The sequence below is a fragment of the Platichthys flesus genome, chromosome 5, assembly GCF_949316205.1.
Source record: "Platichthys flesus chromosome 5, fPlaFle2.1, whole genome shotgun sequence".
Lineage (NCBI taxonomy): Eukaryota > Metazoa > Chordata > Actinopteri > Pleuronectiformes > Pleuronectidae > Platichthys > Platichthys flesus.
The window spans coordinates 5749289-5764605 of record NC_084949.1 but is presented as its reverse complement, the minus strand read 5'-3'; the positions used below and the strand labels follow the sequence as shown (position 1 = coordinate 5764605).

Below are 15317 nucleotides of genomic sequence, written 5' to 3'. Positions count from 1 at the left end.
TGAGCACCCCCCCCCGCCCCCCGAATGACTGCAGCTTCAAGTTCATACCAAGTTGGACTTTGTTTAATCAGAGTAACTAATGACAGTGAAACACAACAGGAAAAAAAACATAGTCAAAAACATGGTCCACTGACATACAGCACAACAGCCATGACGAGCGATCAAAGTGCAGTCTGTCTTCCACGAAAGTTCATGTAACCAAAATGACTAGGCTACGAGTCTGGGTCTGTAAGTAAACTATGCAGAGTGTTGTTGTAAAGCCTGACAGATATATGGACTGACCATATCAGTCAATATTTACCTTCCACAGAGAGCATCACTCACTTTGTTTACATGGACATCTATGTACAGATTATTGACCTTATTCAGAAACACACGACCATGAGCTGCTAATAGAACATTTGAATCATATTCCCATTGACATGTCACAGAGCAGAGCCCGACATGACTCACAGCGTCTGACGTTATTTTCACAGTGTTAAAAACCCAACACATAAGAGTTTGAGGTGTGCTACCATGCACCGTCAGGGTTGTCTTCTTTGGAATTTCCCAAAAGCTACAACTCTTTTTGTTTCTCCGACTTGTTTCCACCCAGGGCACGTGTCGTAAAACAGCTGGTAGCTGTCACAAAATGCTGTGAAAACTCTAATAGGATGTTATGTGGTTAGGACCTATAAAAGAGACTAAGGTCAGAATGCTCCACTTCTTCATTTGATTGTTTATTCCAAGGACGCCCCATTTCAGCCTCAAATAATCATGACAGTGACTTGTTCAGACCATTTTCTCAATCAGACTGATATCAGAATTTATGTCCATGTAAACTTAGTCAGTGTTTCTTTGAAAGTTTTATTTTACAGAATAAACAATTCAGAAAAGTTGTATATATTTACTTGACTTTGATTTGTATTCATATCAATTATAATGAAGTTTATGTTTGAAGTGTAAAATATCAAGACTCAAATTCTTTCTAATAAGAGTTTGATAACATATGGAATCAATGCCAATTTTTTTATATATATATACGGGCTATCTATCTGAAATGTTTTCACATCTAAATATCAGCATTAGTCCCCAAATCATTATCAGTCAGGCTCTAGTGTGTAAAAACTTGTTTTGGCTAACAGTGCACGCCCTGATCCATGTATCTATATTTGATTTGCTGTATTTCAAGGTTTTGAACAGGAGTAATACTACTTAGTCTGCATAACAGACGACTCCACCAAGATGTGGTGTAACGTTAAGAAGAGGCCCGTGTTGACTTTCAGCCCTTTCACAAAGACAAACTCTTCAAAGAGCGAATTGGGATTGAAGGTTGATTTCAGATCAATAGTGCTCGTTTAAACCGGCTGCGGGTACCACGTGGTCGGTATTACAAAGGTTCAGCAGAAACAGCAAAGCATCTGAGAACAAGCACAAAGTAGGACTCAAATAAACTTTAAATGTCCCAGGTCTTTCTTCTCTCCACTCAGTTTGCAGATGACTGCTTGAGGACCATACGAATCGGACTGGTCCAAAGACGCCAGTGGACACTTTGAGCAGTTTCAAGATATGCAGTTGATCCACGGAGTGCGTCCTCTAACCCCGTCTGCACTTTGTCTGAACATTAATTTAACGGTTTTGTTTTGAAGTTGATCCACCCTTTACATTAAAACACCAGTCTCTCATTGTATAGAAACCAGACATGCTAACCCCATCCCGTAACCCGCCCCCCTGCCACATGTCATTTCCTTCATCAGTGTCTCTATCCGCTGCCGACAGCTGCTTTCCTCATCAGTTCCTCGTCCTGCACAGAGAGGTCTGTCAGCTTGCGACCCAGCTTCTCATGGAGGTCCAGGTATTTGGCCACACAGCGGTCCAGGCACACCGACTCCCCCTTTGTCAGCTCTGCCTCCTTGTAATGTGGCGGTACACACTTCCTGTGGCAGGCGTTGGTCATTCTGTGTGAGAAAAGGAAGCCAGGTGTCAGTCATGTTCTTCTGTTGTCTGCAAAGATCAATATGATTTATGTGAAAACACTTTTACCAGGGTATTCCATTGTGCCTGAGCATCTTAACATGATATAACATCAATAATCATACTGTAATTTGTTTATTGACGGCGTAAATGGCGTAATTAAAATACAGAATATAGCAAAACAAGATAGAAATGGGACATTTGTGTCATGAAGTTAGAAAGATCTGATGCTTCTCCTCCATGTTCTCTTTAGTAGACGTGTCAGTCACATGCTTCACCTACAGCTAACTGATAATGCATATAAAAACCGGAGGCTGGAACAAACTGCTCTTGACTGATATGATCAAAAACAATCCCTGTGTTTCCACAGCGGGCACATTCAAAGAATCAAAACAAACCCATGTCTGAACCATAGACTGGATATAAAGACAGGCAGGCTCACTAAAAGTGAAGCACTTGATTGCCCCCTGGTGTCTGGCTGGAGTATGGGTAATGAAGCCTGCCACCTCTATATTACTGGATGGGAAATGTTCGCCATTTTAGACAGTTCATGTCACACTGACGCTAAAAAACCAAGCTGAGATGTCATGATTAACATGTGACTGACAAGCGATTGGTCAATAACATGTACCGGATTAATTATACATTTTTTTTGTCAAGTCAAAATATCTGCTATGATAATGGCCAATTTAGGATCTGCCCACAGCTGGATACAGAGCAGTCCTGCTTTCAAATCCACAGCTCCCCTCAGATGACCTTGGTTCAGTTCTTGTTTCCACCGTTAAACAAACCTGATCGAAGCTTCATCTCCTCTCCATCCACAATCCTGTCTTTAACTCGTCAAGCTCTGAAACAATTGTTCATCTGCTTAACAGTCCCTGATGGCGGCCCATATCATAATTTAACCTCTGTGCCATATCACGAGTACAGTGGGTCATACTTCACCAGTCGGGTCCATCAAGAATTGAAAAATGTGAGATGGCAACAAAAAGCATCAGGCTGAATTCTCAAGCAGAATTCCTTGTTAAAAAATCCACTTGGTTAACTCATTCCATCACCATCTGATTATAATATCTGCTCAGTGATTTGCAGTCCTCCCATTCAAAAGCTTGCTTTCCTTTGTGAGGGCATTGATGTACTAGTGGGTTCCCTTGTACAGTCAATCCGACCGTGTAAACAACGTGTAAATGAGATCACTATTGACAGATCTGAATGTGAGTGATTGTAAAATACTGAAACCCTGCAGTCGGACTCAGCTTATGCTTTTCCTGAGAGAGCCCTCCTATCTCAAAACAGAGTGTACATGATGGATCAGTTATCAGTGTGTTGTCAAAGGCCGAGTTAAAAGATGTCTGCAAGAGATTGACAAACTGTACGTTTAAAATAAAAAAATTGTTTCATGCTTTACTGAGTCACAGTTACTTATTTCATTATTAACAATGTAACTTAAGTCCATAATATATCCATATAATAAAAATATTGTGCAAGCAGAGGGATTATAGATAAAAACATGATGGATTATACCGCAGTCCTGTTTCGCTGTTTATTCTTGAGTTTGTCCTTCTCTACATATCAAGACAAGTTTAAAATTACAACCTTCACAAATGAGCAAAAACCATTATTTCTGCCAATATCACCCGACCTAATATATTTGGAAAAAACATTGCTGTGAGTAGCCAACTTTAAACACATCGAATTAACTATTCATGCACAATATTATACATATAGGCCAAAACCTATTCAATATTAATTCATCATTGTCAATTCTCTCATTTGTTATATCGGGCAAGATTGAGTGCTTCATAAATCAAAATCATATCCGGATTTCTCATTTGGTTTAAGGCACCTTCTGATTCTTGTGCCCGATCACATCAGCTGTCCACATCTGTGCATTTTTTACATTGATCGGTGACATGGTGCGAGTCTCATGCAGCTCCTGGCATAAAAATGAATGAGAGCCGGCCCCAGCAGAGAGGGACTTAATAGTTACAGCAGTAGTAAATGACCTCTGCAGGACTTTTGATCAAGACTGCGATGAGAGCCGTCAAACGGTTAGCCTTAATAAGCGCTAGCTGAGCAGTTAGCTTATCTTAGCTCTTACCGGTTGTACATGTCTGCCATCATCTCCACCTCTAGCTCCGCCGCCAGCTGCTGGGCCTTCATGGGATCCATGTCTGCGCTTCACCGCTGCTCACTCCCGCCTTCAGCCACACTCAGTCCGTCCTGCCAAGCCTGCACAGCGGACAGTCGATGATACTTCTACCGGCTGCTGCTGCTTCTGTAACCTTCAGCAGAGTAAACACGTGTGTACTGTTTCCTCTACCACTTCCGCTGTCAATAAAGTTGGATTCAGACGGGGGCGAAGAGCAAGCGCGCCCTCTGGCGGAGTGAGAAGAAAACTGTGGTTTTGCAAGTGGAAAAAACAATTGCATGTAAGGAGACTGTTTTTATTATGGCCATAATCATGTTTTCACACAAATACAGACTCTGAATATTTTTAACAGTCTGACCTTCCCTTTTTCTCTCAAAATGTAAAATTATTACATTAACAAACATGTAAACAACATTAAGAACTTGTTTCAGACTTGTATTAATGCTTCAACATGTTGTTAATCAAAACTAAACAACTCTTTCAGGCAAGTCTGCTGAACGAAATGAATGCAATAAACCTCTGATTCTTATATACACACTTCACTTGTGTGAACTTAATAACTTAATACCATCAGACCACAGAGAACATAAAACTGTGTCTGAACTTTACTCTTCCTCATCTCCAGTCACATCAATCTCATCCACGTCTTCCTCCTCCTCTTCATCTGGTATTATCTGAATGTTGTGTAGTCCATCCTCTCTGCTCTGTAGTTTGACTGGAGAGTACAGCAGGACATCCACCTCCTCCTCGTCTTCCTCCTCCTCACAGTCTGGGGTCCGGCTGATTCCACCAGCATCGGACAGACCTGGACCAGTTTTCTCAGGTGTCTGGGACAGCAAGCAGTCATCTGAGGGTTTGTCTTTCTGAGGCAGGTCACTGGGAGGCGAGCCTTCCTCATCCTGGACGGCAGTCTGCTGTGTTGTATTTGAAGCTCCTGTATCAGGTTGTTCCAGCCGAAACAAAAAAAGATAAAGATTGATTATTTTGTCACCTGTTTCCTAAGTTAGTGAGCCTTTTTTAAAGTTTATTGCAATGAGAAATAATTCAAGTATGAGGCCTAAGTGATTGATTTTGTGGAGCTTCATCCCTTTGTCCGACATGTAAAACATAATGTAAAAAATAGCTGTTTATTTGGGTCTCATGTCTTACCGTTCCACCAGAAACACATTTCCTCTCCAAACTTCTCAGTTGCCTAAAATAGTGGTTTTTAACTGAAAAGAGATTATGGCAAATTTATTTAAGAGAATTATGTTGTTTGTTGTTTTGCACACAGAGCCGACCTCTATGTTGGGACCACACAACCTAAACTGAATAGGGATGCATTAGTGTTAGAGCTGAAATAATACATTCACAGATGCTGAACTCACACGTATGCGATGCTTTACCTCTTGAGAGTGCGCGTGCAAGACGCTTAATGCCAGTGTTATCCTCACAACAACAAATACTGTTATATGATTTCATCACACAACACAGCAGTGTCATGCGAGGTGTCATGCTCAATACAATGTTCGAGATAAGTGCACAGGAAATTAAATCCACACTCAGATGAACACATACCCAGTTCACCAACTGCCTCTGGCTCCTTTTTTCACATTAAATCATTCGATCGGCTGGTGCCTCTGTTGCTACCTGAAAAGTTAAGCTCTGCTCAACTTCTGCGACAAAACAGCCTAAAGTAACCATGATACAGTTGGGCAACACATGACATCACCCCTCTAAAGCCATGAAAAGTATTTCAGTTGATTAATTAACACATACGTGCGAGTCCTGCATGAGTGCATTGTACTACACAACCACTGCTTTATCACGAGCTTCCTCAGACTCAGATTAATACCACTTAAGATAAACTGGAGAAGATGTTTGTGATCTGGTTGAACTAAGCCTTTAAACAGGGTTCCAGTCATACCTGAATAAAGGGAGTTATGTCTATCTTGTTTTTCATTAAAATAACAACTCAATAATAGTGTAATTCTTCATATTACCACCAGATGACACCAACGTTATTCAGCCGAACCAATGATTAAAATTAAAATGTTTCAATGGTTCATTAGCTAGAGTTCAGTTCCTAAGTTCCTGATATGACATTTATATTTCACTGAACACAGCAAAAAAAAGGGCAGAACAAAGGTCTAACCTTCATCAGGGTTCTTCAGCGGCGGCTCCCTGTCTGCTGATAGCTTGGACACTTCTTCCAAAGCAGCAAAGGAAAAGGCCGGTAGCTTTTCCCCACAGATCACACTCGTCTCCTTACTGGTAGAGCTGCCGCTTTCTTCTCGCTGTGAATTACTTTTCTCCTCTGTTGATTCGTTGAAGACTTGATTGTGATTTGTATCGATGGTGACCACGGCCTGAGATCCTTCCCTCTTGCGCCTGTCTTGAGGCTTAACAATTTCCACGTCCTTCACGAACACCTCAGTCGGTTTTTTACATGTGCTGTCTAAGGTAGCCACCCCGTCACTCTCTGCCACTCTTTCAGGTTTATTGGTTTGCTTGTTTTCTTTCGACTTCCTCATCTTTAAGGTTTGACTCTTAATAAGCTTCTGAAACTCCTTCAGAATAACCATTCGAGGTCGTTTATTGACCCCAGGTACTCTCATGTCTGGGTTTATGTCAGTAATATCTCCTTCAGGGTGGCAATCTATCTCAATGGACTTCTTCAGTGGAACCTCCCCTGCTTCTTTACTTCTATTCCGCCTTCTTTTTTTGCACCTTTGCTTTGTTTTGTCCCCCTTTTCCAAATCGTCCTTCGGCAAACTGACCGTCTGCTGATGACTTCCTTCATTGTGGCTGTCCTCTTTGTCCACAGCAGGGATGTTGTTTGGAGCAGTAAGAGCTGGAGGGGTTTTCTTTGGTCTTCCACGCTTTCGGCGTACGACTTCTTGTTTGTTCACCACTCCCTGGGCCACAGATTGGGCAGCTACAACATTTTCTGGGCTTGTCTCACTCAGTGATTCTTGGATTATTTTTACAAAACCCCTGGTTTTGATTGGAGTTCGGTAAGCGCTCAGCCCAGGCTGCCTGCGGTTCTTTCTTAGACTTTCTGTGACCAACGACTGATTTGGCTTCCTAACAAATTTGGATGGACTGCTCAAAGTGCCTGCTGCCTTTTCTCTTTCCTTCGCCAGCACATTGTTACTCGACAAACTGACTTGACAAATGCTCAAGTTGATTTTGCTCTTTGTTGCATCACTGATTTTCACGTCCTTGTATGTCAATATAGAACCAGCAGCATCTTGCTGATGACTGGTGGACTTTCTCGTCTTTCTTTTACGTGCGACTTTAACACCTGTAGTGTTGAGTTCTTTCATCTTCCTGGGTTTATGTTTAAGCTCCAGAGGATTTGATTGATCAGCAGATGCCGTTTTTCTCGTGGCCACTTCTTTCCCAGTACAAGATCCTGTCCAGGTTCCTCCATTCGGCTGCTTCAACTCCACATGTTCTTGTCTAAGCTTTGACCAACAGCGGCCATTTATATCCTGTGGTAAAGACGCACTTTCATTTTTTCTGGGAGTAATGGTACTCAGAGGGAGCTGCAATGATACAGGGTTTTCTGCGAGCCAGGGTCGCCTTTGTAGAGATGGCTGCTGCTGAAATTTATTGCCAATATTCATTGAGTTGTTTAGGACACGCTGATAATTTGCTGATGAAGTACACGGCTCTAAGGGAGAGAGACATCGAGGAAGTCGGAAATCAGCCATGCAAGGTAATGGCAGAGAATGAATGGACTGTGGCTCATTCCCATTTGCCAGAGGGAAGCTGTCAAATTTGTGCAGATTTGGTCGTGAAGCCGGTTCCTGGAATGCTGAGTAATTTATTTTCTGCCCAGCAGAGAAGAAAGCTGAGGGTATGAGTGATCTTGCTGTAGATGCTGCAGGACATACACTTTCTCGAGTTTTGGAGAGTGGCGTTCTCTGATGGTTCATTCCATCTCGTTGCCACATGGATCTGACAGATGAATGATACTGTGAAGAGAAGTCCTGCTGCTGCTGCTGGATCAGGGCACTGTCTGGTAGAACAGATGAAAGTGCGGAGCAGCTGGGCAGGTTCTGAGCTGTGAAACAACAGAGGATACCTGTACAACCGGTGGGAAGACTGACATCAGTCCATCATGATTTACCAAATCTGCAGTGGTTGAATGTTAGGGTGGTGGATTTGGATAGAGGCTACATCCATACCACTACATTTTAGTATTACAACGCATCACTGTTGCTACGTTCACGTTTGCCGACCACAGTACCCTAGAGTACACATACACAGTGAACATGAATGATCATGCAACATGTGTTTACAGTATGAACAGAGATCGAAACTGAAACTGAGCTAAAACAGCTTGGGTGGACAGGTTTAATACATATTATGGCTGTAGCCTTTGATTGTCTGTTGATGTAATCAAATAAGAAGTGAGTTTACCAAACAATACAAGATTCAGAGTTATTTTGAAAATACTGCTCTGTGCTTAAAATAAGCTTAAACAATCAATCGACAGGAAATCAAACATGAACTAAAGTTATGTGAAAATCAATCCATATCCACTCCCTGGGCCACAGATTGGGCAGCTACAACATTTTCTGGGCTTGTCTCACTCAGTGATTCTTGGATTATTTAAATATTATGGTAAATATTATGGTTTTTTGGGGATTTTCCGTTAACTAAGTTAACTTATCTAAAGCAAACTAAAGCATCTACATACCTGTATCTGTTGAGCAATTTGGTGTCCCCAAATCCTGGTAAAACACACACCCTGCAGTGCTGACACCAGCTTGCATATGACTGTGGCGTGCTTCTTTATGTGCAACAGGGATATGGCAGACAGAAGATCCTCCTCCTTGGCTCTGCTGACCGTGATGAGCCCCACTGCAGTCCCTCTCCAGGTTGGGCAGGATGTTGAGGCCCATCATGATGTCCTCTAGCAGCTTTTCTATCTGCTCATCAGACTCCTCTACAGAGCCCTGACCCTGGAGGAGTGGGGAGGCCTCTATGCCATCGTTTTGGTTTGGGGTGAAGCAGTTGTTAGATGGCTCTTGGGAGTCAGACAAAGTATTGGGGTGAGGTGGTGATTTGGGGGAGTTAGTGGTGGCCGGCTGAAGAAAGAGGGAGTCTGGTTTCTGATCTGAGCTTGGCTGGACAGTGGAGGGAGGAGGTGGGACGTGTAAAACATCTGTGTTTGGTGTTTTGTCCTGTAGACAAGTGAAGAAGATGTGAGCAAGAAGCAGATCTTCTGTTAGGTTCAGGGTAAAAATAAGATTCCAAATATAAAATGGGGTCATTCATAAAAACAATACCCTTTATAACTGTTTTCTGCTAACCCCACATGTAAAGTTCAGATTGTGCTTCTTTTGGGATATTCTTTGAATCAAACTTGTGTCCATTTTTCCATTGGCTAACAAAACCCTTCCACTAAAAACTAGATAAACATAAATATCCTCTAAACACGCCTGATTATTTTCACAAAGAGCCATGAATAATGCTGTGAAAAATCAATGAGAGTGTTGAAAAATATTTCATGGTAATCAGTCCAGTGTTATTTGCATAATCTTGCTAACAAACGCATGGAGGGGGGTGGGGGGTTAACAACCTCTTTGGCAGACGTAAAAAAGCAATGGTTGAATGTTTGTTTTGAAAATTGACTTAGAAAACAATTTTTCACGCTTCAATTTTTTTTCAACTTCAATAATTGATGTTATGCAGGGGAGTTAATATGACCCAGAGTTGTAGCTGCAGTAACAGTAACATGAGTTTCAAGGTTAAATGTATGTAGTTGTTTATGATAAAACACCTACACCTTATATACACAATTAATGATGTATTTGTGGGTGGCTGTCTTCTATAAGCTTTACTTATTATCCTGTCAAAACACTTCCCTGCGCCAGAAAGACACATTGTCCAGCATTTAATGGACATTATAATGATAAATTCATGTTATTCTGAACACACCATATCATCTTATCAAATCATATATAGATTCATGGTCATACTTATCTACCTGTTTAAGTGAGGTAAAGCTTGACAGGGTGTCACCTGTGTCTTGCCCTCTCACCACCTCCCACATTTCTCCTGTGTTCTTCCTCCTCAGCTTCACCTGCACGCAGGGAAGAAAAACACAGCAACGATGAGAATGCCGAGTTAAAGGCACTGAGAAGACATCACAAACACCAGATTCAAGTTGAGACAACTTTGTCATGAAAATACAGTTTCCTTGCGTTTTTTTTTTCATGAACTGAAGCGTGGAACGGTAAATACAGATGTAAGTAAACTTTATACAACAGCAGTTAAGTGGATAAGAAACCTTGTTTGTCAGGAAATAATCGCACACTGACAACAGCAGGAAGTCAACAATATGATATCCAATAAAACAACAGAAAATGTGTTGGAATTAAGATTTGTACAATGTGATTTTGGACAATTGTCTATTCCAGTATAATTTTGCTGTCTAGCCTGACACTCAATTGCATTTTATCATAATGAAAAAAATTCAACCCAATTGAGCCCAGACTGTTTCCAGTTTGCCTTTCACAGATAAATTAAAAAATGTGTTAACAGCACATCAACACTGGTGTCTGTCCTTATCACTTTAATCTCTCTTGACATCTTAGTCTTTATTTTATCCATATACGGCTCAGCGTTATAATCCTGAGATTTTTGTATTTCCATTTTTGTGTTTGTCGAAACGTCATCAACATATCCCCTCGCTTGCAGGGAATCATGTGGAGGATGCATTCTGACATAAAGCCACTCTAGACTATGTCAGGAGATTTAGGAGGATATGGAGGACCATACATGACATAAGTAAAAATAAATAAATAAATAAATGTATAAATAAATACAGAAATAAATAAATAAATGAATAAATAAAAATGGAAATAAATAAATAAATACAGAAATAAATAAATAAATATGTTAATACCAAAAGAAATGTCAAAAGAAATGTCTTAAATATATTTTAACATTTATTTTTTCCCTGATACATTTCCTTTGCATTTGCAGTGTCCTTATGCTAATGAGAAAGGCGGGCCTAACCGCAGTCTCATGCAGGATTGGTCACAGGAGTGTAATGATCCAGCCCTACTACTTCTGCCTTTCAATGCTGGTGTCCAGTAGCTGTTTGCAGCGTTGAGCCAGTTCACACTTAAAATGAACTAGTTCAAGTTCAGAGGGTCAGTTAAGGTTATTTTTTATTGGGATGATTTAGGTGTCAGTAGTCCTGACTGTGAGCGTCACGTCTCGTGTTGTAATGAGCACAAGGAGCGAGCCGAGAGGAGGAAGGAGAAACTCCAGCTCGGTACAAACCACCTGCCGCCTCTGCTCTGAACATGAAGCCGCTGATCTCTGAGCAGATGTGACCAGAGAAGCTCTGTGTTTTCACTGTTTCCACTGTTCTACAAAGTCACTAACTGGCTGTTTCACGGTGAAGAGATCAAGTCTCAGTCACTGCCCGTGTCTCTGAGCGAGTGTGTGGCGGAGCGCAGGGGCTGTGTGTGTGTAGCTCAGTTGACCAATCCTGCTCGAGACTGAGGTTAGGCCCGCCTTTCTCATTAGCATAAGGACACTGAAATCGAAAAATAAAAGTTGGAATAAATGTGGAAATAAATAAATAAATATGGAAATAAATGCAGAATTAAATAAATCAATGTCTTAAACTTATTTCCACATTTATTTATTTATTTCCACTTTTATTGCAACTTTTATTTATTTCCACATTTATTTATTTCCACATTTCAGTGTCCTTATGCTAATGAGAAAGGCGGGCCTAACCTCAGTCTCGAGCAGGATTGGTCAACTGAGCTACACACACACACAGCCCCTGCGCTCCGTCACACACTCGCTCAGAGACACGGGCAGTGACTGAGATTGAGCTCTTCACCGTGTAACAGCCAGTTAGTGACTCTGTGGAACAGTGGAAACAGTGAAAACACAGAGCTTCTCTGGTCACATCTACTCATAGATCAGCGGCTTCATGTTCAGAGCAGAGGCGGCAGGTGGTTTGTACCGAGCTGGAGTTTCTGTTTCCTCCTTCTCCTCATGGCTCGCTCATTGTGCTCAGTACAACACGAGACGTGTCGCTCACAGTCAGGACTACTGACAGCTAAATCATCCCAATAAAAAATAACCTTAACTAACCCTCTGAACTTGAACTAGTTCATTTTAAGTGTGAACTGGCTCAACGCTGCAAACAGCTACTGGACACCAGCATTGAAAGGCAGAAGTAGTAGGGCTGGATCATTACACTCCTGTGACCAATCCTGCATGAGACTGCGGTTAGGCCCGCCTTTCTCATTAGCATAAGGACACTGCAAATGCAAAGGAAATGTATCAGGGAAAAAATAAATGTTAAAATATATTTAAGACATTTCTTTTGACATTTCTTTTGGTATTAACATATTTATTTATTTATTTCTGTATTTATTTATTTATTTCCATTTTTATTTATTCATTTATTTATTTATTTCTGTATTTATTTATACATTTATTTATTTATTTATTTTTACTTATGTCATGTATGGTCCTCCATAGGAGGAGGGTGCATGTGTCAGTGGTGATAATATACATTAGTGTCAGAGTTTATGTTCACAACTAACCTTGGCAGAAATCTGAGTGGTCTCTGTCGTCTCCTGCAACTGTTTCATTTTGGCCAGGCTCTTCATCCCGACACAGACGTGCCTCTTGTCTGAAGACTTTGCTCTCTCTTTCTCTGGTGTCTCATCTCTGTTAACTTGGCTTGGCTGCTCTGTATCTCGTTTGCTGTCAGCCGTCTCACCGTCTCTTTTTCCATTCTCAGGGTTTGTCCCATAATCTGCCAAAACCTGTATGCTTTCCTCAAACTCAGACGACTGCTGGACAGTGTTGTCTTCCTGATGCCTTTGGGAGTTCGAGTCATCATCAAGAGAGAGCCCGAAAGTCAACATGTCCCTGGACAAAGCTTGAGTTGAAGTGCTATTGGTCAAAATTCTACAGGGATTGCTTAATGGAGAGTTTCCCTCACTTGGTACGCCACTGTGCATGCTGGGAATGACTGGGCAAGACATGGAGGATAATTGTTTAACTTGTGTGATGCTTTGGGGTTGCAACATGACAGGAAGATCCAAACTTTGAGCTCCAGGCTCTGGGGTTGGAGGGGCAACTTGTGTGGAGCAATCAATAAACCTGACCAATGACCTTTCAACAGCTATAACAGTCTGTGTTCCTGTAGATGTAGTAGTTCTCTTTTCAGCTGGAGCATCTGTATCCTTCCTTTCAGCCATATCCGCCTGAACTTGTGCATCTTTCGTTATCCTGCTTTCATCCCTCCTTTTCTCCTTTTCTGCTTGAAAGCCATTCTGTCTTTCACTCTCGGGAATCTTCCGCCTCCTCTCCTGGGGTTCTGCCCTCCATATTCCCCCCTCTTTTAGGTCTGTGATCTCAAACTGGCGAGCTAACGCCAGCACGTCGTTCTGCTCCACGCTCCCTTTTACCTCCATCTCGCCAGAGTACAGCAGACCAACCAGCTTCAGCAGGGTCTGGGCCTTCACAGCCTGGAGCTGAAGCTGATACTTCTGGCCGGATGGAGGTGACGGGGAGGACGACAGCTTCCAAGACAGGTAAGGGCTGAGCGCTGCAAGAACGCAACTGTGGGCGGGTACTGAAATACCTTCACACAAAAAGGTGATTAAAAATAAGTTTATATATTTGGTTTCACTTGAATTTAAACTGTGTGCTCCATCAGCAGTGTGTTTTTATACGCTGTAGGGCTCACCCTCCGTCTGTAGCAGGGTATCACAGAACTGGGAGTTGTTTTGTTGTTTCTGCAGCTCTCCCACAAGCTGCATCTCAAAGCCGGGCCACCAGTATCTCTGCATGTCCACATAGGAACTTGGAGGAAAGAAAAAGGTGGAGGACAAGAGTGAAGGATTGGGGTTAAAAACTGTTATGGACGAATAGACAAAGATCCAGAACACTCACTCGTGGTACTAGTGGTACGTTAACTATATTTGCATATGTTCAGGTGAAGCTATACCTGTACACAATGTGTCTACATAAAAATATCCACACTAGCTCTATGCTGGTGGTCTTGAATTTCTTTCTTTAAGTTCGAGTCTTCCACCAGAGGGAGCCTGAGGGTTCTTTGCAATAAGTCAGGGGCTCCTAGGGCTGCTCTCTTCTAAACAGATCACAGATTTTGTTCCTGGCATTGGTTGCAGTCACTCTCTCAGTTTGGGGTTAACAGCCCGTAGTGCTTCTTTTACCACTGGCACCACTGTTGCATTCACAAAAAAAAAAATCTCCAGCATCTCCTCCAGCCCTTGGTATTTTTCAAGCCTCACAGGTTTATTCTTCTTGATGTCCATGTCCCTTGAGATCGCTACATCCATCATAGCTGCCGTCTTCGGCGGTTTGTTCACCTCACCATTTATCTGCCTGGATCTGGAAGTCCCACAAGACCTTAGCTCGCTCTTTCTCAACCACCTTTGGAGGAGTCTTGTGCTCAGCACATGATCTTGTGCAGCCATCATAAGCGACTCTGTGCTGTATTTTCTTCAGCCTTTTCCAGCCACTTCTTCTTTCTGCATTCATGTCTATTACTTTTTCAACATTTGCTGCCAATGCATTTGTTGGCAAAGGATTTGTTCAGGGCCTCTATATGGTCCTCTAGTGGTAAAGTTCAGGACGTCACTTATCATTATGACGTGGGAGTGAAGTCTTTGTTGAAAAGTTGATTGTTTATTATATTTTGTCTTTTCTATTAAGTTCATGTAGTTTTTTTATTTGTATATCAGGACTAGACCCATTTGTATTGTCACCACAGCTGAGTATGGCTCGGCACGTCTCGGTTCGATTTATTATGATAGCAGGTGACGGCTCAACAGCACGTGGTGCAGTAGAGCTGCGCTCGTGCTACGTTAGCCTTGACGAACTTGATCTTTAAACATATTTAATTTTACAGTCAACCTCATGTCTTTACCTCTGGCAGCTGCTTTAGCCACATGCTTCAACTTGACGAATCGCCTCCACAATAAGTTAGCCGTTAAAATGCAGATAGTAGCACAATTAATCACTTTGCGGCTAGTAGCTAGCTAACTTATTAGCAGAGAAGGAGGAGGGGGGGGGGTTGTTCAACAGCGTAATTAAATATGCAAGGACCACAACATTCACAAATGATTCTTTCAAAAATGTATCCCGTTAGGTTTTATAAACGTTATTCGACTTTTAAATCAGTGCAACTTCAACTATTTAATTA

At 41.9% G+C, this 15317-nt stretch overlaps 2 protein-coding genes across 2 annotated transcripts; both read right to left on the bottom strand.

Moving 5' to 3' along the window:
* Positions 1-47: 47 nt before the first annotated feature.
* On the bottom strand, positions 48-4265 carry timm10 (translocase of inner mitochondrial membrane 10 homolog (yeast)). Its single transcript, XM_062388693.1, has 2 exons — positions 4055-4265; positions 48-1937 (listed from the first exon to the last, which is right to left on the bottom strand). Exons 1-2 carry the CDS (start codon positions 4123-4125, stop codon positions 1742-1744), a joined length of 267 nt encoding a protein of 88 aa, XP_062244677.1. The 5' UTR covers positions 4126-4265; the 3' UTR covers positions 48-1741.
* Positions 4266-4397: 132 nt separating this feature from the next.
* Positions 4398-13935, bottom strand: LOC133954170 (uncharacterized). Its single transcript, XM_062388487.1, has 6 exons — positions 13836-13935; positions 12682-13730; positions 10089-10184; positions 8796-9282; positions 6240-8177; positions 4398-5039 (listed from the first exon to the last, which is right to left on the bottom strand). The coding sequence occupies exons 1-6, from the start codon at positions 13906-13908 to the stop codon at positions 4711-4713; spliced, it is 3972 nt and encodes a 1323-aa protein (XP_062244471.1). The 5' UTR covers positions 13909-13935; the 3' UTR covers positions 4398-4710.
* Between the last annotated feature and the right edge of the window lie 1382 nt (positions 13936-15317).

Coding starts and splice junctions, on each gene's coding strand:
- timm10 (XM_062388693.1), bottom strand. CDS start 4,125: ATGGATCCCATGAAGGCCCAGCAGCTGGCGGCGGAGCTAGAGGTGGAG. Junction 1,938..4,054: donor ATGGCAGACATGTACAACCG/GTAAGAGCTAAG, acceptor TTTCTCACACAG/AATGACCAACGCCTGCCACA.
- LOC133954170 (XM_062388487.1), bottom strand. CDS start 13,908: ATGCAGCTTGTGGGAGAGCTGCAGAAACAACAAAACAACTCCCAGTTC. Junction 8,178..8,795: donor AAATTGCTCAACAGATACAG/GTATGTAGATGC, acceptor CCGGTTGTACAG/GTATCCTCTGTTGTTTCACA. Junction 5,040..6,239: donor GCTGAAGAACCCTGATGAAG/GTTAGACCTTTG, acceptor AACCTGATACAG/GAGCTTCAAATACAACACAG.